Source organism: Rattus rattus, chromosome 14 (assembly GCF_011064425.1).
Source record: "Rattus rattus isolate New Zealand chromosome 14, Rrattus_CSIRO_v1, whole genome shotgun sequence".
Lineage (NCBI taxonomy): Eukaryota > Metazoa > Chordata > Mammalia > Rodentia > Muridae > Rattus > Rattus rattus.
The window spans coordinates 51,985,357-52,009,627 of NC_046167.1; the positions used below are offsets into that span (position 1 = coordinate 51,985,357).

Below are 24,271 nucleotides of genomic sequence, written 5' to 3' on the forward strand. Positions count from 1 at the left end.
GCCCCACTTAAAGCATTCCACTACTTTTCAAATCCTAAGTCCCCAAATCCACGTTCCTCCAAATAAAAACATGGCCAGGCCTATGGCAAAAATAATTCACTCCTGGTACCAACTTGTGTTTTAGTTAGGATTTTACTGCTATGAACAGATACCATGACCACAGCAACTCTTTAAAGGACAACATTTAATTGGGGTTTGCTTACATATTCAGAGGTTCAGTCCATTATTGTTAGTTATCACTATGGTGGGAAGTAGATAGGCGTGGAACTGGAGGAGCTGAGAGTTCTACCTCTTATCCCAAAGGTAGCTAGGAGAAGAGTGACTTCAGGCAGTTAGGAAAAAGGTTTCAAAGCCCATGCCCACAGTGACAACTGTGGAACTGTCACCATGAACAAAGAATATCCCCTGTTGTGTTTGTCATCTCTCTTGCTTATATTATGACCTTAAACTGAACATGTTTAGAAAATTTACTCTTTAATTGCGTATGCTTAGAAATGTGTCCACACCAAAAGCACGTTCACATTCAAAAATGCACAGGATTGCTGCAAAACAGTGCAACAGGCACTGATTTTGATGTATGTCCTGCGTTGTCCTTGACTGCTACAGGCAACAAAGGCTTGTCTAATTTTTATATTTCAACATTGTCTGTTTGACTTACACTCACCAATATGGGAATTCACTGCATTCAATCATACATTTCTAAACAGACATGTATAAAGTTCCTTTTAAAAGATTCTTCCTGGGATACTTATTTTCACCTTTTTAAAAATTATTACTTTATTTATTTACAGTCCAGCCATTGCCCTCTTCTCAGTCCTCTCTTCCACAGTTCCTCATCCCACTCCTCCTCCCCCTCGACTCTGATAGCACTCTCCTCCCCACCAGACTTCCCTTTCCCTGGGGTCTCAAGTCTCTCGAGCATCAGGCACATCTTTTCCCACGGAGGTCTGACTAGGCAGACCTCTACTATATTTGCACCAGGGGTTTCAGACCAGCCAGTGTGCGCTCCTGGTTGGTGGCTCAGTCTCTGGGAGCTTTCTTGGGTAAATTGAGACTGTTGGCATTCCTATGAAGTTGCCCTCCCCCTTGAATCCATAGATTGATTTCTGTGCAATCTTTTAGAGAGACCACTCAAACATTCTAAAATAGTAACTTGTAGATCTGTGGTAGAGAACTGAATGCTATCTGTTGATGATAAATAGGAAATTAGTTATACAAAGAATGTTTGTGTGCAGGTACAAAGACTACATGCGTGCCCTCTAGTTCCTGAAAGGGTCGGCTGGAAGGATAAACCAGAAGCAATAATGCTGAGGTGGAAAGAATACAGAGGCTAAATGGAGCATTCCTTTGTGTTTCTGTATGTCAAGAGTCACATCTCACAGTGGTGTGGTGGCCTGGTCTGCTAAAGGCCAGGGTGGTGCTAAACATTCTATAAGGTGCCAGCTACAGCCTCCACAGCTAAGACACATCTAACTCCAATGTCAGTAAGGTCAGGGCTGGGAATCCTCGTCCTAGTGTGAGAATGAAGGAGGCAGAAAAGAATCTGAGGTTTCCAGAATTGACCAGTCTTTAAAACCTGTCCGGCTTTCTCCCTACCAGATCTTCTTGATAGATGGGAGCGATGTGAGATGTCAGAGTTTTCCCTGCCATCTCCATAAAATATCAGTATCTGAAGGTTTGAAGAGTAGTGGAGTCTGGGATACAGTAATGACAAGGGAGGCTTCCATAGTTTTCTGTACATGCTAGAAAGGCACTTGGCCCCTGGCTATAACCCTAAAAGGAACTTCCAAAATTCCTGTTTAATGCCATATCATTTATTTTTATTCATGCTGGCACATTTTGGTCACCGAGGCCATAATCCTCATACAAGTGTGGACACACACACACACACACACACACACACACACACACACACAGGGACACGGAGGAGGGATAGAAAGGGAGGGAGAAAGGGAGAGGAGAGAGAGAGAGAGAGAGAGAGAGAGAGAGAGAGAGAGAGAGAGAGAGAGAGAGAGAGAGAGAATGAATATGCCCCTAGTGGACACGATCCTAATTGCTTCATTCAGGAAGTTTGGTTAAATTCCTTGGTTTTCTACAGTCAGAGCAAACAGTACCAGTGAGGAGGACCTCTGATCTGCAGCTTGCTGCTGAACCGTACTACAGACAGTGGTCAAAGCACAGAAAACCTCTGCCCTGCTGCCCTTTTCACCGGGATAGCCAGCCCACTGACCCTCTGCTGACTTCCAGGACTTCCTGACTCTGAGACCTCCCCCTGTCCTGCGCCCTGCAGGTATTTGAGGCCGGAACACAGGTTCTTCCTCCTCTAGGTTCTGCTTGCTGCCGGCTTGAATCTGGGGTCCCTGGTAAGCTCTGCTGCGAAGTGGCTGAAGGGGGTAGGGTAGGGCGCTAAGGTCTCAGGACCTGGATGGGAGGAGCTAGCTTGGTGCGTGGAATGAACCACAAGAACCCTGAGGGATTGTTACCAAAGGTATCACAACCAAGAGGGACCTAGTGGTCTGTCCCTTGTGACCTCTTATTAACTGGCTGTGGCTGGGTCTTAGAGACCGGGTTGGGCTGTTCTCAGGGGATTGCCCATACTATCAGTACTTTTAAGCTCGGATTGATACCTTAGGACAATTCCAGATGTTTGCAAGAATAACATTGTTCTTTGTATCGTTGTTTTATTACACTCATAGCGGTGGCGGTTGTGGGTGTTGCACGATTTGATGATGTCTGTGGGACTGGTAGGGCATAGGCAAAATTTTGATAAGATTTGTGTGCCAGATGAAATTGGAATGAGTGCTTAGGTTTTCCTCCCTTCCTCTGTTTTGTTGCTGGACCCTGAGCCTATTCTGCTGAATTCCCTTTGTCAGCCCCAGAGCCCCCGGCTTGCTGTTTTTCTTGCCTTGAATCTGTTTTGAGAATCAGAAGAATGGAAATCTAGCCTTCATGTGTTGTCAGGAAGCCACGTGGGGTTTGGTTCTTCTACACTGTTTTTAGAGTGCATGGGAAACAGCTGCTTGTGATAACATTGTATCTAAGGCTGCCCACTTCCTTGTGCCTGTGGTTTGTGGGTGTCTGTGTGTGGGTGTGTGTGCGTGTGAGGTCTGACTGTCAAATAACATTTGAGTTAAGGCCCTGTGAGCCATGCTGGGACCCAGTAATATGAATTTGGTTACAGGAATGGTTGCTGTTCATGTTTGAGAACTACCCTGAGTATCTGTACCCACCATGACATCTGCTATCATGCAGAAAGGCTGTTTGGTTCACTCTTGTCTCCTTAAAGTAAGTTTGCTTGGAACCCCGTGCCTTCTTCCAGGGATTTCATACTTAGTCAACCAGACTCAGCAGATAGAAACTATTTTGGGAGACGCTAGGTGTTTTGTAGGTAATCCCAGCGTTCAAGAGACTGAGGCAGGAAGTTAAGAGTTGGAGTTCAACCTGGATAACACAATGAGACTCCAATTCAAACATGGGTAGACTGTTTTTCCTCTTCTTCTCTAATCAGTATGGTATAAAGGCTGGTTTATTTGGCATTTATATTTTATTGGATAATTTAGGTTATTTACAGATGAATTACAGGATACAGGATATAACCAATGTTCTATCAAATACTATACCAATTTAATTTTTAATCTAACTCTTTTGCATATCATGTGTATTTCCTTGAGTGGGTACATGTATGTTCATATGTGTGTACACGTGTGTGATGCCTGGCATCCTTTTTATTATGCTTTCTCCACCTTATAGTTTCAGCCATGGTCTCTTTGTGAACCTGGAGCTAGTCATTTTGGCCACTCTTGGTAGCTAACTTGCTCAGGGAATTCAGTCTCCTCCTCCGGTGGACGGAATTACAGATGGACGCTGTAACCCCCTGTCTTTTATGTCAGTTCTTGATCCTGCTTGTGAGGCAAGATATTTACCTTCTTAGCCACATGCCCAGGCTATTTTATTGATATAAAGGAGTTGAGCACCTGAGGATTTTGGTATCTTCAGATTCCAACTAACAGTCTTCAGATACATGGGAGTGAATATTTAAATTTATACCAGAACAATTTCAATCCAAATCATCTTATTACAGTTCAGTGAATCACAACTTGCTCAATACAGAAAGAGTAGAGGGACTCTGAACAGAGTCAACAGTTTTCCCCATATCTGAAACTAGGGTACGCATGCAAGTGGGTGTCGTATAATCTCATTAAAGACCATAAGCGCCTGTTTCCAAGCTTGCTAGACCTGGGCCAAAAAGACGTCAGAACAAGACAGTAGTGTGTCTAACTCATGATTTTTCACCCACCTTTTCCCCCTTGCATAGGAAAATAAATGTGAACCAAGTAAGAGCCCAAATGTTCATTAAACCAGCATTTAAACGGTCACACTATGTGGGGAAAGGAAGGCATCCTTAGAGAGACCAAGAATTCACAATTCAGTGGTGACTCCTGACTTACTAGCTTACTAAGCCTTATCCACTGATGCGGCTAGTGCCCAAATATGGTAATGATGCTGCAAGGGAAAGTGATCCCAAAATGAGTCATGAGGCTGATTTTAGAAGCCAAAAAACCGTGTGCGATACTAACACATTAATAACGTGTCCTATGTTGTTAATTAAAAATTGTTTTCAGTTTTAATAGTGATGTGGTTTTTACTGTGCAGTGTTAGGAATCCCAAAAGCCTGAGGCATGCAGGCAAGTGTTCTATCGCTGACCTGCATTGACAGCTCCTGTAATGGTAATTGTACAGCAATAAACATTTTCAAATTACATAATGAGTTATGTGCATTGGGGGTAAGCATGGGATTTTTTAGCCTTTGACTGATTGAGTATTAAAAATTTTTATATCACAAACTGAAAGTGAAATTCTTTTATTGCTGTGTAATAGGTTATTTTCAACTTCATGTCTCTGGACAATCAAGGATTTCGACCTAGTCCACCAAAATGGGAGGAGGTAGTGAAATAAAAATATATGGATTTTAGACATCCAAGGATTTCGGATTTAGGTATTATGATCACTGAAATAGTTTGTCTTCCATATTTTATCACCCTGTTCTCCTAGAGTCATGCTAAACTGACAGTCGAGGGGGCTTTTAGGTCATCAAAGCCAGGTCAGGTCAAGAGAGGGATGAACAGGACATGGACAGGGTAAGTCTGCAGTCATTTGGAGTGAGAAAGTTGCTGGAGGAAGTTTCTGTGTCAGAGTGGGAAGAGGAGCTCAGAAGGGGCCTCAGGTGCTGTCTTGGGGTAACAAGTCCCCCCAGAGTCAGGGGTGAGTTCAGGACAAGGGAAGGAGAGTAGATCTGGAGTCAGATGTCAATCAGACTTCTCAATGGGGAAGCCGATGGCTGAAAACAATTAAGCAATGGCTCAAAGATTCAGATGTAAAAATCACACCCAGATTATTATAGACCCTGGTAATCTCTCAGTGGAATGGAAGGATAATGATCATATCAGAAAAACAATAAATCAAAATAACTGATTGGACTGCATGAGCCATCAAAATGAGGGCAGGAAGCAGGAAGCAGGAAGCAGGAAGCTCCTTGTCCCAGAACAGATAACACTGGCAAAGAGACAGAGCTGTGCAGTACTTACGGAGCAAGCATCCAAAATGGAGTCCTATGGACAATGTGGTCCATGAACACACTTGCATAATGAGGCCTAAGGGCAATGAACTGAGCCCAGGTGAAAGACTGCAAGTGCAAGTGTGGCTCAGAAGAGTCAAGAGCACCGGAACTTCCAAGGAGGCCCTGACTGTACGGTCCACTTGGGCCATGACGGGAAGTGTGACCTTCAGCTTGTTGTTGGTGTGCCCGATAGCAGCAACTGGGTTTTCAGTTCCTAGACTCAGCTGTATTCACAATGGTTCTATTATCAGAAAGCAGGAGAAGAACAATAGCATGTCCTTGGACTAGATAAATTGAACAGAGGATGTAAGGTGCTTTTATTGAGACTAATAGCTCAGAGCAAAGTATAAAGTTTAAGCAGATTCTTACTAGCCAATAAGAACAGTTCTGAGCATAAAGAATAAAAATACCAGTTAATTGAAATACTCTGAACAAGGCCGTGAGTGTACATATGCTCAAGGGTTTGGGGTCTGGATCTATATCTTCAACGTCCTCGTCAGTCTGACCACAGCTAACAGCCAGGATGTACTCTAGCTCTTTGCATGCCCTAGAGTTGGGTTCCCTTCCCTTGCTGGTAGATACTTTCTTTCCTCATTTCTTGTTCTACCTGTTTACTGCTCAGGGGAATCATTGAAGTATTTTAGAATGGAGCGCTGTTTGGCTGGGGAGACAGGATTTTGGTTAGCATTTATGAGTGATGTCAGAGCAGACGCTGCTTTTACAATCTCATACTTCCAGTCTCTGATGATGCAGTTCCTGATTTCTGATCTCTGGTGAGCCTATTCCTGCCTTGTGTCCTTTGTCCTGACTCCTTGTGACTCTTCATGTAATAAAAGATTCCTTGCACAGTAAAAACACTGGCCCTGACTTAGCCTGTCCACTTCCAACAGAGCTTATCATTTAATGAGTGTGACCTTTACCTTCCATGCAGTGTGTGTCCCTTTGTGTACTGAGCCACAGCACCACAGCGTGAATGACAGTGAATATGCAGGTTACTTGTCAGCCTGTATTAATGTGAGGTTGATTTTAATCCCTCATTCCAGGTTCACCATCATGGATCCTCTGCTGGAAGCAAATGGCACATTTGCCTTAAACCTTTTGAAAACACTGGGTGAAGACAGCTCAAAGAATGTACTTTTCTCACCACTGAGCATCTCCTCAGCCCTGGCCATGGTCTTCATGGGGGCAAAAGGAACAACTGCACATCAGATGATCCAGGTAATCAGCTCCACTTCGAGGCCACTAAGTATCATCGTTGGCCAGTTGAGCTAGTTCAAATCTCAAAGTGACTGTTCTTGATAAGTAGCTGGTGATGACATAGGGTTATGGCTGTATATGTAGGGAAGGATGTGCTATCCCTGCTGGGATCCTGGCATGAGTACGTTGGCCAGTTAGTGCTGGAGGTTTTCTATTCAGGCTCCATTTCACCACAAATTATGGCCCAATCATCCTTGTCCATGACAGGGAGATCCTGAATCCTGAGAATGGTGGAGGGAACACCAGGGATGAATGTGATAAGAAAGACTCACCAGAGAGACTTCAGCAAGGGACCACTTCTTTAATGAGAGTAACAAAGGGTACTTAAATCTTTAGGGGGTGGATAGGGGCTTTTTGGGTGAATTTACATCATTGCCTGGGACCAGGGTGTTAGGGATGCTTCATTTGCATAAGGATAGGGAAGAGAAAGTTTAACCTGGCTACTGGCTACCTAACCTCCTGGGGTGGGGGCAAGGTTGGAGTGGCATAGAGTATGTGTGCTAGGACATTTAGGCCGAGGGCAGGGCAGGGGGATTGATCCTTCTGCAATCTCAGGATGAGATTCCTGGGGTTTGGAAACACCTTGACCTCACTTTTACTCTGGACCAGCTCTCCCTGGTCCCAGGACTTCCCAGCCCCACAGAGGTTGGGGGTGTTGATTGGAAGGCTGCAAATCACTTGTGGGTAGGAACACCAAAATTTTGCACTAAGTCGACCCATGACCTCACCATCTGTTCTCTTGCTCCTCGTGGAACTCAGTCTTCTAACAAGCAACGTAGTAATGAATGCTTCAGGTTGTTTTTTTTTTTTAATTTTTTAAAATCACATTGTGTCAGGTTAGGCTGGGAGACCTGAGACAGAAGCAGCTGAGGCTCTTCATGGGAGCCGTGGTTCAGGTATATTTGCCATAGATGGTTTTTGTTGGCCCATAGATTGCCCATTCCCTGTTTTCCCACAGTGTGTTTCTTGTTTGCTGTGACCGAATGTCCTTTCTGATAGAGACACTTGTCAGATTGGATTAGGTCATCCTCATGGCCTCCTTTTAACTTTACTCTTTCCTTTTAGGCAGATTTTCAAATATGGTCACAATTATTTAGACAGAAACCAAAGGTCACAGGGGCAATGTCTCATATTTCTTTTCACCACAAACAACGATCTCTGCCAATATTTACCGTACCACAAATCCTGTTCTCCAGGTCCCCGTTGTTATTACTTCATTTTTTCCCTGTCCTTTACAGCAATTGATTCCAAAGCTTATACCATGAGTTCAGTTTCTGAGATACTATGTGTCTAATCCATTTCTTTAAAACGAGCCATCCTAATATACAATGAGCAGAAGCCTTACTGGCATTTTTGTCTCAGAATCTGGGGTCCATGAAAAGTTCCTCTGCTCACTGGGAAACCAGATCAGCTGCCTTCGGTCAGTTAGTGGGCTCTTTCAGCAGCCCCAGAAGGTTCAGTGAGGCTGATCTCATGTCTGAGGTACCAGCTACTGGCTAGGGCTGTGGTTCTCTTCGAAGCCATGTTGTTTGATGGTGCTGACTCCAAGAGTTTCCATCTGTCCTGCAAAGAATAGTTTGGATTTGCTTCCGTGAGGTTGGCTGGACACAAAAATGGCACTGGGTATTTGAAGGCCCAGACCTGGAACACTGTTACCTCTGAATACTTTTGGTCAGTGCCCTACTTAGGGCTACTATTGCTGTGATCAAACACCATGACCAAAGAAACTTGGAGAGGAAAGTGTTTATTTTACATTTCGATTGTTATTCCCCTTCCCGGTTTCCTGGCCAACATCCCCCAACCCCTCCCCCTCCCTTTCTATATGGGCTTCCCCTCCCCATCCTCCCCCCATTACCACCCTCCCCCAACAATCACATTCACTGGGGGTTCAGTCTTGGCAGGTCCAAGGGCTTCCTCTTCCACTGGTGGTCTCACTAGGCTATTCATTGCTACCTATGAGGTTGGAGCCCAGGGTCAGTCCATGTATAGTCTTTGGGTAGTGGCTTAGTCCCTGGAAGCTCTGGTTGGTTGGAATTGTTGTTCATATGGGGTCTCGAGGCCCTTCAAGCTCTTCCAGTCCTTTCTATGATTTCTTCAACGGGGGTCCCTTTCTCAGTTCAGTGGATTGCTGCTGGCATTAGCCTATGTATTTGCTGTATTCTGGCTGTGTCTCTCAGGAGAGATCTACATCCGGTTCCTGTTGGCCTGCACTTCTTTGCTTCATCCATCTTATCTAGTTTGGTGGCTGTATATGTATGGGCCACATGTGGGGCAGGCTCTGAATGGGTTTTCCTTCTGCCTCTGTTCTAAACTTTGCCTCCCTATTCCCTGCCAAGGGTATTCTTGTTCCCCTTTTAAAGAAGGAGTGAAGCATTCGAATTTTGGTCATCCTTCTTGAGTTTCATGTGTTCTGTTCAGCCTGCTTTCTAATAGAACCCAGGATCACTTGCTCAGGGATAGTAGTACTCACAATTGGCTGGACCCTCTCACACCAGTCACTAAGAAAATGTCCTATATAGACCTGTTTAATCTTATGGAGGCTGTCTTAGAGTTTCATTGCTGTGAGTAGACACTGTGACCAAGGCAACACTTATAAAGGACATCATTTAATTGGGACTGGCTTAAAATTTCAGAGGGTCAGTCCATGCATGACAGTGTGCAGGCAGACATGGTGCTGGAGAAGCTGAAGGTTTTACATCTTGACCAACAGACAACAGAAGGGGGCTGTCTTCTGCAGGCAGCTAGGAGGGGGATTTGTCACTAGACTTGAGTATTTATGTGAGACCTCAAAGCCCCATCTCTATAGTGACACATTTCCTCTAACAAGACCACACCTCTGAATAGTGCCACATCCCATGAGCCAAGCATATTTAAATCACCCTCTTTTCAGAGGTCTTTACCTTGTATCAAGTTGATATAAAACTGTCTAGCACAGTCAGACAGTGGGAGAGCCAGCCTATCCCAAAGGGCAGAGGAAAGACTGCTGAAGTTGAAGGTCAGGGGCTGCCTGCTTTGATCCAGTGGAGATTGATTGACTCCCTGGTTTTAGCCAGAGAATAGGTAGTGACCAGGAAGAATTGAGGGTTTTTAAGGTCCATTTCTGCTCATTTCATGGCTGACAGGGCACAGGGAGGACCGTAGGAAGTAACATTCAAGGCGTTTGCACTTGTAACTAGGTGGGTCTTTGAGAGGCCGCAAGGATCTGTGAAATTCTGAGGATGAGTTGAGTGTTGACTCTTTTCCTTCCTCAGCTGGGCCTGATGAAGTTGTGTTTTTAATCTGTTTTTATTTCAGGCACTGTCCTTGGATAAATGCAGCGGCAGAGGAAGTCGAGACGTCCACCAGGGCTTCCAGTCCCTTCTCGACAAAGTGAACAAGACTGGCACACAGTGCTTGCTCAAAACAGCCAACAGGCTGTTCGGGGAAAAGACTTTTGATATCTTAGCCGTAAGTCTTCCCAGTTTTCATGAAGCAAAATGAGAGAGGAATTATGTGACACACCAGAAAGTGTATGTGCTGGGAGTTCCCCCAGCTATTTGGGCACCAGCACAATTCTTGTATATGTTCATGTGCATTTGTGCTGTACAGAAGTGTACAGAACACAAATTGAGTCAGCAAAGTGCGAGTCTCCTCAATCTGTTTTTCAGTTTTCATCTCATCCAGGAGAAGAGGGTTTATAGAACTGATGTTTGTCTTCCTGCAGATAGAAAAATTTATTTGTGAATATTTTCCCTGCATATGGTCATCAGAACACACATATCGTTCCATAATTTTTTTTGTATTTATAGTGCATTGTAGTTTATTTTGTCATCATTTATTATTAACCTACTATTACTTTGTTGTTATTAATTGATGTTGGGGTTGAAACCATGACCTCACACGTGCTAAGCACACACTCAACCACTGAGCCACAGTCCCAGGTCCATTCACCATGATTTGCTATCATTTGATAGTCCTGAGTATACTTGATTCATGGCATGGAAAGACATTTGCCCATGGCTGGATTTTAACTTGCATGCTGTCTGGACCATTACCAATCTAATATTTTTGAGTGTGATTTTGCACATGTTTTTTGGCTCCTAGATGTATTTGTAAAATGAAGAATGTGAAGCATTGAGATTGTAATATGTATTGCTAATTGCTCTCCCAATTGGACCTATAAGGACCCCTCTGAGGTAAAGCTATGGCTGACTCTTTCTTACACCAAGGGGGACTATGAAGTTATATTATAAAACTAGTACCTTGAAAGCAAATGAAATATGTAGCCCCAAGCTGTTTGAAAGGAAGACCTGGGACTCATTCCCTACATGCTGTCAGCATAATGCCCGTTTCAGCCCATCTGTGCTGTATCATCTTCTGTTCTAACGTGCTGGTTTGTAGGCAGTCATTACGTCACTGCCATTTCATAGCATGCGTCAACAACGTAGTTTGAACATCTGTTTGTGCAGCTGGAGATCAAGGCAGGACCTTGTGCTTTCTAGGCTAATCATCCCTATTAAAATCATTCACTAGATTGTGTCCCCAGCCCTGATGACTTTTCTGTGAGTTGCTCTCTTCTGAAGATGAGCAACCCAGTGTGGTAATCACTAGGCACATGTAGCAGTTCAAGCTCCAAACCAATAGTTAATAAAATAAAATAAAATAAATAAACTAGTTCATGTGTCATACTTGGATACTCTATGGCCATAAGTGACACTGTGCTCGAATGCTTTCTATTTATGCAGCTTCTGTCTCAAGGAAGCTGTGGGGGTGGATGGTACAGAGTGACTTCCCACATCCTGTGTTCCCTGTGGCACTGTGCAACATGTGCAACATAGTTCCTGTGGGGTCAACCCTCACTCTGCACACACTACAGTAACTGTACCCAGGGGTCTTCCCAGTGACCTCAGTCAGCCACTGGTAGTCCCTCAAGAATCTGCTGTTTGTGGCATTTTAAGACGGTTCTCTTACCTCACTCAATAAATAAAATTCAAAAGAGTTGAGTATATAGAGGTTTTTTTTTTTTTTATAGATTTCCCACCTCCCCTTTTTTAACATGAGGTACATTTACACGTAACTGAATTCTTGCTTTTCACATTGGGAAGGAGGCTCTTGGTGCTAATCACATTCATAGCTGTGTAGTTATATTGCTGTGTCAGTCTTTTAAAGATGCCTGCCGCAAGTTCTACGAAGCAGAAATGGAAGAGCTGGACTTCAAGGGTGCTCCAGAGCAGTCGCGACAGCGCATCAACGCCTGGGTAGCCAAAAAGACAGAAGGTGAGCACAGCGTCGTTCTGTTCTGTTGGGTTGGTTGGATGGTTTTGGCACTGGGACCCAGTGCCTTGAACATGCTCAGAGACTCTCAATTCTTGAGTTACCTCCTAGTCACGGTCAGCTGGTTAGCCTACTTTAGTAGTCTCATTGTCTTCTCCTTCAGAAGGACATCAAGTGTAAAGGGGAATATTTCTTTGCTTCTTACAGTGATGCTTCCTTTTTATTTTATGGTTTTTCCATGCTAGGAAGCAGTTCTAGGGCTTCGTGCATGCTAGGTAAGTACCATACCACTGAGCTATAGCACTGCCTTAAATCAGAGCCTCTTGAACTTTTCCCATCGGTGACTCCTTTACACTTAATATATTTTCATGTGATTAGGCAGCATGTACCAAAATGAATAAAAACTTAGATCTCAGAACAATGATTTGGTATGCATATGTTCTCATTTATTGCAATTTTCATAGTAATGAGATTGTAGTGCTTGTCCAACCCAACATGATGCATATAATATATATATATGTGTGTGTATATATATAATATATTTTAATGGTTTTTGTCTTTTATCATTAAACCATTCTGTTTAGAAAACAGCAGAAACTGTGTGCAGGAAAACATTGCAGTTCCCAGCTTATGAGAATCTTGAATCTGAGCCGCAGTGTTCCAGACAGTGTTACATAACATTACAGAAATGATAGGATGCACAGTGGAAATTCATATGTGTGTTCAAAACCATGGCTGCAGAGAATTCATATGATGAAATCCAGGCCATCAATGCCAGAATCATCCCAGGGTCCGTACATGTTTGGTTTCAAAGTAGGTTTTTGATTCTTGTCCATTCAAATTTCTTTCACTTTTGCAAAATTTTTCCTTCCTACCTCACTCAGATACATTATGGGATAAGGACCCACCTATTAAGAAACTCTGATGTATGACCAGATGTAGTGATGCAGGCTTTTACTCTTGTAGTTGGGAGACAGAGACAGAAGAATCTTTGTGAGTTAGACATCAACTTGCTCTATACATTTGGTCTATGTATAGTGAGTTCTAGGCTAATCAGGGCAACAAACTGTTATCCTGTCTTGAAATTAAAAGCTTTTCTCTAAATTAATGTAACCTTTACCATTCTGATTTTGATAAATTAACAGTTTCTGACATTGTGTCTAGCTTTGTTCTGCTCTAAACTGTGTATCAGTGATGTCTTCCAAAATCTTAGATAGCTTCTCCAGAGCCTGTTTCCCTCCTCCCCTCCTATCTACCCATTGCTTTCTCTTTTACTTCTTTCCTTCCTTTTAGTCTTTTCATGAATAGTGTGAAGAACAGTTACACTCTGAGTGCAGAGCTCCCTGCACTGGTGTGGTTCATATTCTAAGTTCTAGTGCATTACTACACGTGGATTGGACTTGCCCTCTTTCTTCTGTGGTTTTAAGCTTCACTGTATATTGTTAGGAACACTATGTATCTGCTCATCTAATTTTAAATTGAGTTTTTAAAACCTGAAACAGGAAATTATACCTATGTATGGGGCTCCATGTTATTTTCAACACATTTAATCTTTCTCAGAGAGGGGCTAATGTATTTATTGATCCAGATATTTTTGGATGTATATGTGTGCATGTGCAGGCTCCCCTATGTGTTCGTGTGTGTGTGTGTGTGTGTGTGTGTGTGTGTGTGTGTGCACATGTTTCTGCATTTGTGGAGGCCAGAGAACATTGGCTGTCTTTTCTCAAGTACTGTCCATCTCTTTGTCTTTTTTAAAGGTCAAAGCATCCCACTGAACTGGAACTCACAAAGTAGGCCATGCTAGATGTTCAGTAAATTTCACAGATCCAGCTGAGTCTGCCTTCAAAGTGTTGAGATTACAAATATGCTTGGTTTTGATTTAGTTGTTTGTTTACGTGGGTTCTGGGAATTGAACTCAGGACTTTGTGCTGGCAAAACACACACTTTAATGACTGAACAATCTCCTTGACCCTATTTTTAAAATTTGAGTTTATCTAAAACATTTTTTAAAAAATTATTTCCAAAGGATGAGTAAGTACGTGTTGTGAGTCTGTCTGCTCACCTGTGGGAGCCAGGGAGAGCATCAGGTCCCTCAGATATTTGAGAGTCACTTGACCTAGAAGTAGGGTTCTTTCCTAGGTCTCTCCAGCAAACACTCCATTTTAAAAAATACTTAAAATTTCTTTTTTTTAGCTCACATTTTAAGGATTCATAATGTATGTCTAACACTCATTCATTTAGGTATTAGTTGGAACAATGATGTTTTTATTTCTAAAACATTTTCTTTTGTTTAATGTTTTTTTCTTCTCAGAATTTCTGAAAAAAAAATGTGCCCCCCTTCTTTTTCAGCGATGGTTGTATTGCTTTAAGGACAAATGCCTGACTAACACTTGAGGGGCAGTGAAATATCTTAAATGTGTACTTGGCCATTCAAGAAGGTGGCCCCTCTGTGTAGCAGCCTTGTGCATGCACCAGCAAATTTTAGCTAACTGGCTTTTTAATTCTTCCTTTCAGAAAAAATTACTGAGTTGCTATCTTCAGGTTCAGTGAATGCAAACACTCCACTGGTCCTTGTGAATGCCATCTACTTCAAAGGGAACTGGAAGAAGCAGTTTAACAAAGAGGACACTCAAGAAATGCCTTTCAAAGTCACCAAGGTGAGTGGTCCCTTGTTTACATCAGCCTCTAAAACATACTAGAAGGCTGCCTTATGTAGCCTGTGCTTCATATGGCTTTGGGGAGCTAGGCAAGGACTCCCCAGTAACCCATGGATCTTTTCTCTCATCCTTTTCACCTTGTATGGGACCGTGGATATCTGCTTGCTCCCCAGTAGGTACTTTTATATTGTGGAATAAACACTAAAAACTTCTAACTGTTCTCAAGGACGCAGTGTTTATCCTCTTGGACTCTCCTGCCTTTCTTGTCACAGAGCTGGGGGGAAGGGGACAGCTGATCCCTAGGCAAGGCATCTAAGAGAACTTGACATAAACATGTTTGGTTTGTAAACACATGGAGGGGAGAGGCCCCTCTCTTACAGATATCTCAGAGAGCTCAAACAGTACATGACAATAACCAGTGTGATGTACTTACAGTAGTTTAGGGATCTAAAACTACAAGATTTTGTGTTGATAAGGACTTTTATTTAAATTCCATATTACTAAATAGATAGGAATTATAGACACAAATTAGGGAATCATTAAATTTCTAAGATTGGCTCTCTTTATATTACATGATTGGAGGCTTTAGGAACTGGAGGTGTATGGGGAGAAACTGCTGAAGGCAGAGATCAACACCTTGTGGGTTATGGACAATGCCAGCCCAGGCACATTCTCCTAGACAGTGTTTCACTGGGACACACTCCTACTTACCATTGACAGATGCTCCAACAGCAAATGAGAGTACTCGTGACAGAAAGTATATGGGTCACAGGATCAAGAATTCCTGGTCTGTTATGGCTACAGTGTGCTAGTTGCCGGCCAAGTACATGGCCGAGGAGACAAGGACAGGTGGCTGCTGTTCTCAAGGCTAGTTCAGGCAGACATGATAAAGTCAGAACACAACAACAGAAATGGCCTTCGTTTGCCTCACTTGATTCAGAATGGCGTGCTGTCTCAGTGAACTGAGGCGCAAAGAGCTGTTGACTGTGTTTTTTTCACAAGGCACTCAAACGAAAGCATAGTCATTTTTAGAATTAAACCACAAGCGTGGTCAGGAACCGAGAAGGATGGTGAGAGAGAACAAGACACTTTCTGGCTAAGACTGGACCAGCAACAACTACAGTTTTTTCCTAGTAAGGTGCCATTTTGCCTGGCCCTTACTACTGCTGCTCATTAGCTTGTTACTAACATAGTCAGCAGGCATGGCTTGGGAGTCCCTGGCGTTTACTTGCTGAGTGTGCCCAGACACTTGACGTTCTCTTCTCCTGAGGCAATAAGCAACAAACATAGATAAGAACGCTGGTTGGTGGAAGGGCTCCAGAGACACACAAAAGAGCTAGTTGCATGCTGTGCTTAGGCTGCTTACTGGCTTGTTCCCTATGTCTTGCTCAGCCTTCTTTCTTACAAAACCCAGGACCGCAAGCCTAGGGATGGCATCACTCATAATCGGCTGGACCTTCTGCCATCAATCACCAATTAAAAAAAACGCCCTACAGCTGGATCTTACAAAGGTTCTTAATTGAGGTTTCCTCCTCTCTGATGACTCTAACTTGTGTTGATATCACACTAGCCAGGATAGGGTGTGGTTGTGGACAAAAGATACTGAGAAAGCCTTTACTGGGAAGATGGTGTGTGGGCAGACACCGGAACATAAAGATCTGAGGTTCTATGTTCTGAGGACCAGTTTGTTTGGAAGAAAGGGAGTGGAGCTAATTTGCCATTAAACCACAAACCGTTGCATGATTATGGTGGAGAAGTGAAGGGCAAGGAACGGTACAGGTAACGGGGAGTGGAAGCAGGGAAAGTTCCTGCTTTGATTCTGGGTTGTTCTAAAGTCATCAACTTTTGCTCTCGATAGAGCAGTGGGTCTCAACATTCCTAATGCACCTTAGTATAATTCCTCGTGTGGCAATGACCCTCAAATATAGACCTATTTTTTGTTGCTGTTTTATGACTAATCTTTCTACTGTTGTGAATCATAGAGTAAATATCTGATATGTTGGATGTCTGATATGCAATCTCTGTGGGGGTCACAACCATAGAGCATCACTATACTGTGGTGTTGAACCAGAATGATATGGTCTGACTTGCGTTGTACTAGAAGGTATGTCTGCTGTGCTGGAATCAGTGACAAGGTGGTCATCAGAGTATTCCAGGGCTGTGCTGATGATAGTAGAGGTTTACAAATAAGGTCAGGTTTTGATTATATTTCAAAGGGACAGACAATACAACTTGGAAATAGAACAAATGCAGGGTGTGAGAAAGGAATGAGTGAAAGAGAGTATGAGGAACAATGTGGTGTTTTAAATAAGGATGGCCCCCATAGACTCATATGCTTAGGGAGTAGCATTATGAGTTGTGGCATTGTTGAAGGCACTGTGTCATGGGGGTGGGCTTTGGCATTTCTGATGTTCAAACCAGACCCAGTGGTCCTCTTTCTTCCAGCTGCCTACCGATCCAGCTGTAGAACTCTACTCTTGGCTGTTTCTTCAGTACCTTGTCTGCCTGTGTGCTGCCATGGTTCCCACTATGATGAAAGTGGAATAAAGCTCTGTATCTATGAGCCAGCCCCAATCGATTCCGTTATAAGAGTTGCTGTGGTCATGGTATCTCTTTACAGCAATAGAACACTGATTAAGACAGACAATAATTATAGGAGGATCAAATTTGAAAAAGAAAGTATGGAGTTCTTGCTTATTCTTCAGCTGGGGCTTTCTTTCTTTTGAAATGAAGGCCTAAAATGGGAAGTAAAATGTATGTTTCGAGTCCTAAGAGAGAAGTTCAGGCTAAAACAGTGAAACTGGGAATCAGGTTAAAGTCATGAGAATAAATAAACACGTTAGATGTCCTGAACCAACAATTCTTTTCTATTGTTTATTTATTTATTTAGGGGTTTCGATTCCCAATGAGATGTCCATAAATAGGCCTGTTATAAGGGTGCTGACAGGTGATGGTGGGATCAGATAGGGAACAAAATGGGTTCCTATCTGAAAGTGAAAGAAAGAAAAAAAGAGGCCAGGGTCCCACTACCCCTTTCAAGGGAACATCCCAAAGACCTAAATACCACCCCCACCCACTAGGCTCCACCTTTTAAAGATTCCACCTCCTTCTAAAACTCTACTCTGAGGACCATACCTTAAAAACTGAGCCTGTGAGGTACATGTAAGATCTAAATTACTCAAGAGTTGGAGGGACTGAGAGAATGTTCTGGAAGTTAATCAAAAGTGTTTCTATAGGCAGAGAGTAACTATCTCAGTTGCTCAAAGTATTGTGTCTCTTTCTACTTAATATTTATCCATTATTTACAGAATGAGGAGAAACCTGTGAAAATGATGTTTAAGAAGTCTACCTTTAAGATGACCTATGTGGAAGAGATATCCACTACTATTCTGTTGCTTCCCTATGTTGGCAATGAACTGAACATGATCATCATGCTTCCAGATGAACACATTGAACTGAGAATGGTAAGGATCAAGGGGCCTTGATGGATCTGTAATGGAGAAAAAGTAACATTTGGTTTCTGCTGGGGTAGCTCTCCTAGGATCCCATGATCATGCTTGTGTCTTCTACTCATTTGTGGGGCTGAGGGGGAACCCAGGGCCTGAAGTATGCTTAGCAAACAGAACAGAGCTACTCCTTATCCCCTCTCAGCTACCATATTAAGTTACAGCCACACTTCCCTGGGCATATAGAGCCTCCCCAACACCTCAGGAGCATAAGCCTAAGGTCTTGAATTCTTTTCTAGGTGGAAAAGGACATAACTTACAAGAAATTCATAGAGTGGACGAGCCTGGACAAGATGGAAGAAAGAGAGGTGGAGGTTTTCCTCCCAAAGTTTAAACTGGAGGAGAACCATGACATGAAGGATGTCCTCTACAGGCTGGGCATGACTGATGCCTTTGAGCAGGGCGTGGCAGACTTTTCAGGAATAGCATCTAAAGAAGGCTTGTTTCTGTCCAAGGTCATTCACAAGTCCTTTGTGGAGGTCAATGAAGAGGGCACAGAGGCTGCAGCTGCCACTGCAGCCAGTGTAACTTTTAGGTGTATGGTCCCTTACTTCTGTGCCGACCGCCCTTTTCTTTTCTTCATCCAGCACAGCAGGACCAATGGGATTGTGTTCTGTGGCCGGTTCTCCTCCCCATGAGAAAGGGTGCTGTGGTGTCAGCCCACTGCCTTTGCCTACTTTCTTTCTCATGATTTGTCTGTGGATCAGTAAATGTCGTGACAATTCTGTGCTTGGTGGCATACATGTGTAAAAGCAACCCATAGCAGACGAAGGTGAAAGAATCAGACATCAAGCAGGGCTAGCCTCAACTACATAGCAAGTTCAAAACAAGCCTGGGTTACACTAGACCGTTAAACACAAAACCAAATAAAATCAAAACAATACAAAAAGAAAAGAGTGTACCCACATCTAGATGCTTTATAAAAAAAGAGAAGTATTTAGTTTACAGTTCTGGAAGCTGCAGAACATAGTTGGGGCTTCTGTACAGCTCTAGGGAAAATGGCTTTACAACAGGGTCATGCAAGAGTGTTGAGCAGTATGTGAGGTTTAGATTACTTATGAATAAGGCATTCTTACAGGGCTTAATCTAGTTCCTTGATTCCTACATTAACCTTTTCCTAGACTGTAACCTTCAAGACTGAAGTAATTTTATGGCCCCATGGAAGAGTGCACTGTCACACTGTGAACCATCACGAGATAAACTTCATCTAAGTGAGCACCTTTCACCCTCTCTGCAGCAATCCTAGGGTCTCAAGTTTTTGATTATTTAGTAATTCTTTTTTAGTACTGGAGATTTACTATGGGCCTTACATATGCTAGGCAAACACTATACACTAAATTATATCTACAATTTCCTTTTAAAAACATGTTTTCTTCCTTTGAGAGAGGGTCTCATTGAGTTGCCCAGCCTGGCCTTGAACTCTTTCTGTAGCTCAAGTACATCTTGAACTTGAGACTTTTCTACCTTAGCCACCTCAGTAGTAGGATTACAGCTCTTTGGCACCATGTCTAATCTCCCTGGTATTTTGTAAAGCATTTGGGAAAAGGGAATTCTGGGTAAAGCAACTGGGTTATAAGACTATTCTACTGCAGGGAGTGCCTTTGAGATCTACAAACCTGAGGTCAACTTCTGAAGGTTACAGTAGTCTCCTAATATAACTGGCGGAGCACTCAGGCCCTGAGGAAAGAGGATAGCCCCAGACCCTGCTGCTCATGCCTGGGGCAGCCTTGAGTTGTAACTTTGCTCCTATCTGGTACCTTTCTGACTTCTACAACGTACCCCACATCTGGAGGATTCCTAACATAAGCTAATTTGTATAAAGGGCTACTTATTAAATACACAGTGTGAAACCTTTTCCCCTACCCCACCCCCACCCTGCACCCTGCTCTAACAAAATTCCTATAGCTACAAGAAATTTTCTTTGTTCCAGAGGACTGAAGGTTTTCTTCAGTCAGAACCTTCTCCTCCTCCTCCTTCCCCTCCTCCTCCTTCTCTTCTTCATCCTTCTCCTCCCCCCCATCTCTTGCTCTCTCTCTCTCTCTCTGTAGCTCTCTCTCTGTGTCTGTGAGTTTGGCGCAATGCTAATTACTCCCTTATAAGCTCTCATATAAAGAATTACATGTTTCACTGTCTTTAATTTGAATGTACAAACATCCCTCCTATTCTAACCCAGAAATTATATAACAGCCCAACTATGTTGGATATGCTTTCTTGGCTCCTATTCCAAGGGTATTTGAGTCTGGGACACAAGGCAAGTCTTGCAGTCAGATGGAAGCCGTATTCAAATTCTCACATGAATTCTGAGTGTGATAGTCAGGGAACAAACCACACAGACTGTGCAGAGACTCACTTTAACTTCTTACTACTGTTGTTTGGATATGAAATGTTCCTTAGGGGTCCAGGTGTTAAAAACTTAGTCTTAAAATGTGCTACTAAATGAGGAATTGAAACTTAACACTTAAGAGGTAGAGTTTTGTAGAACAAGTTAGACAACTGCAGCATGCACTTGTAATTGATGGTGCGCTCTGCACTTTGCAATTTCTCTCTCTCTCTCTCTCTCTCTCTCTCTCTCTCTCTCTCTCTCTCTCTCTCTTTCTCTCTCTCTCCTTATCTGAGCTGCTTCCTTGTACTCCTATCCAGATTCTCAGTCACATCACAGCCCATGCAACAGCACCAACTGATCATACACTGAGACCTCTAAAACCACGATCCACAATAAACCTTTCCTCTTTATAAGGTGATTGCCTCAGGTTGCGTGTAAAAGTTGGAAGCCTACTGAGGACTAATGACACCTCCTTAAATTTGTACTGGGTGATCTCTTGAAGCTACTGTATTTCTTCATCTAACAGCCAGGAGTTTAGAGTGATCACTGTATCCTGAGAAGTCATCTTCACTCTGTACAATATAAGGAAAATCAGTTAGAGATCCAGCTGAAGGGCTTGCTTAGATCTGCAAAGGCTGGAGCCACAGGAGTTAGAAAAATCATATCTGAGGTTGACTGGGAATGGAGAAGCAATAGGCCATGGGTGTTTGCCCAGAAGGATTTACTTGGTCTCTTATCTTCACCAGGCCTCAGCCTTGATCTATATACACTAGGCAGTCAACACAAATGACTTGGATTCTCTCCCCCTTCTTTAATAGATGTGAACTAATACTTAGTATGATTTCTAACAGCTCAAGGCTGTGTCCCTAGAATTTATGCACATATCCTGCTTGAGAAAGCACAAGCCTATCAAAAAATTTACAATCTATTTCTCCAAATACATGAATATAAGCCCTACACTTCCTTTTGGAAAGCATTTACTAAACTTGAATTTGAATTTCTCATCCCTTGATTCATGTAAGTATTATCCTCTACTACACATCAGTGCCTTTCTCAAGGACCAGGAATCCCATAGACTGTATCCTAGTCTCCGTGGAGGGATTGAGTCCAAATGTGGATATCCCATAGCTGACCTGATTCTACTTTCATATTCTTGTCTTCTATTTCTCTAGTTGCCCTTTTCCTGCCCTAACCCCTTTCCTCCTTCAATTGTTTACGCTTCCAGCCATTTCTATACAAAGTTGTGTTTGACTCATGCTGGACCCTCTTATTGCAATGATTAAAGTGGCTTCTTACAATTTTAAATGATATTTAGCTTTGCCTTTGACTTAGACCCTCGGAAGCATCAGATACAGAGCTGTGAGTGGTAAAGGGAGATCTGGGAATGGGTTCTAAGCCTCTGAATCACAGGCTTGAACCTGATCAGGTAACACAGAAAACTCTCATGTGTGTCTGGGGGCTATGTGTTCTGCCTGTCATGGTGCTAACCAAACTGAAGTAATTTTGACTAAAACTTCCATTTTGAATAGGGGCTCAAATAATTTTAAAATCCCAAGACCTCCCTGAGTGACCGAAATCCTGTTTGACATGAATGCTGGGCAAGTTGCCCCACCACAGATAAATAAAGCCACAAATGAATAGTATATCACAAAGATATGTTCCTTGAAAAGTCCCCTGCCCCTGAATCCTGATGGGTAGAAAATGGAACTGTAACTTCACACACACACACACACACACACACACACACACACACACACACACACACACACACACACACACTCGTGGCTTTTGTGGTTTATTTTGTACTTAAAGGCTCTGTAACTTTTTGGCTTACAGTCACAGTTCAACTCCCAAGTGGGTTCTGCATCCCTGATCAATCAGTAGTGGCTTGATAACAATAAACATTTATTTCTCGCACTGGTTTTTGAGTTGCGTTGGATCCAAGCAGACCCTGAAACACCTATTTTCATCATTGCCCATTAACAACAGGCTCTCACGATATACCTGTCATATGTGGTCAGGGGCCTTTGTAAAACACAAATGTGATTATATTGTCCTCACCTCAATGACCTACGTATGGAGGTTCCCCCTAGACTAAAAGAGAAAAAGAAACCCCAGTGTAAAAATTAATTTTATGAGTCAATTTAGGTAGATCATCATATGCAGCCTCTGAATCATAGGATTTGGTATTTTTTGAAATCTCAGTGGAGATATAGCTGAATGCCTTCAGAGGAAAAGGCCAAGGTCTCACAACCAAACTATGTACTGTTACTCATTCCTGAAAACAAGATACCAAGCCATATAAAGACATCCAAAAGCCGTACGCACATATTACTAAATTATAAGGGCCATTCTATGCAACTCAAGTGATTTGACGTTATAAAAAAGGTGAAACTACACAGTGAAAAGATCAGTGGTTGGCAGGGTCATGAGCTTGGTGACAGATCTCAGCAAAGCACGGAAGGCTTTAGCGTAATGTCTCTCATTATGTATGATGATGCCACAGAGTTGGACACATCCTCATACACTTGTTCCAACCCATAGATGATTAGGAATATCAAAGATTGCAAAGCATATTAGCTATTTCACATGTTGCTGGGACAAAATAGCTTAGAAAAGCAATGTAAGGAAAAAGGCATCCATGTTTTGGCTCCGTTCAAAGTTATAATCTATTACAATGTCAGGAGCTTGGGACAGGTGGGTACGTAGCATCCGTAGTCGGGAAGCAGAAAGCAAACTATTCTCAGCTCAAATTCTTCTTTTTACTCATTTATGACCCCAGCCCATGGAATGTTGCTGCCCTCTTTGGATAAGTATTGTCATCTCAATTAACCTAATCAACATGTGTGGCTCATCTCCCAGGTGATTCTAGAATCTATCAAGTTGAAAATATGAATCATCCCACTTGAACCATTCTGTTGTGGTTTCTCTCAGGCTCTGCCTTCTCATTCGTGATGTGTGATTGCTCTTTGAGCTAAGAGAACCTGATGAGGATGTTCAAACCTTATGTGTACTGTTCGTTTTGGTAGCATTGTATGGACTTAAGTGTGCACATTAAATCAGCATTGCTGTGTAAAAGGAAGAAATGCAAATAATGAGATGACACAAATTTGGATGACTTAGCTTCAGAGCTAGAGAAGGGGCCCATACTAGCTAGCTTCATGACTAAAAGTGTGTATAGCTCATGTGTTGGAGTTGGTCTGGTGTCGTTATATATTTAAATGCTAAACTCTGTAGCCCAAGATCTGGTTGCCCCCAAGATGAACAAATTTTCACATACACTAGCCAGCTTTTGTTGTGCAAACCTTGCTCCCGCAGTTAATGGGTCAATAAAAGGCAAAAACCTATGATTGGGCCATAGAGAGAGGAAAGTGAAACTTCCTGAGAGGGAGAAAGGAACTCTGGGAAGAAGAAAGAGAAAGGCTTTTCACCAAGAGATATGAGGGGGGAGATGGGTATGATTACAGGCCTAGAAGGTATAGCTAGCCCATGTGGCTGGATAGGTGATCAGGTTAACTACATGAGCTGTTGGAGTGTAGGTCCAGTGAGGCCTAAGCTTTGAGATGTTATGAGGTCTTTGTGTGGCCCTATTAATTTCCAGCATTAATTAATATATAGAATATTAATAATCTGAATAGAACTTGTCCTGCTCTATTCA

The 24,271-nt window shown here is 42.8% G+C and overlaps 1 protein-coding gene across 1 annotated transcript; it reads left to right on the forward strand.

Annotated features, from left to right (window-relative positions):
* Positions 1–6,640: 6,640 nt before the first annotated feature.
* Positions 6,641–19,179, forward strand: LOC116883429 (serpin B6-like). Its single transcript, XM_032884565.1, has 6 exons — positions 6,641–6,835; positions 10,169–10,321; positions 12,013–12,130; positions 14,642–14,784; positions 18,093–18,248; positions 18,530–19,179. Exons 1-6 carry the CDS (start codon positions 6,671–6,673, stop codon positions 18,926–18,928), a joined length of 1,134 nt encoding a protein of 377 aa, XP_032740456.1. The 5' UTR covers positions 6,641–6,670; the 3' UTR covers positions 18,929–19,179.
* The last annotated feature ends 5,092 nt before the right edge of the window (positions 19,180–24,271 follow it).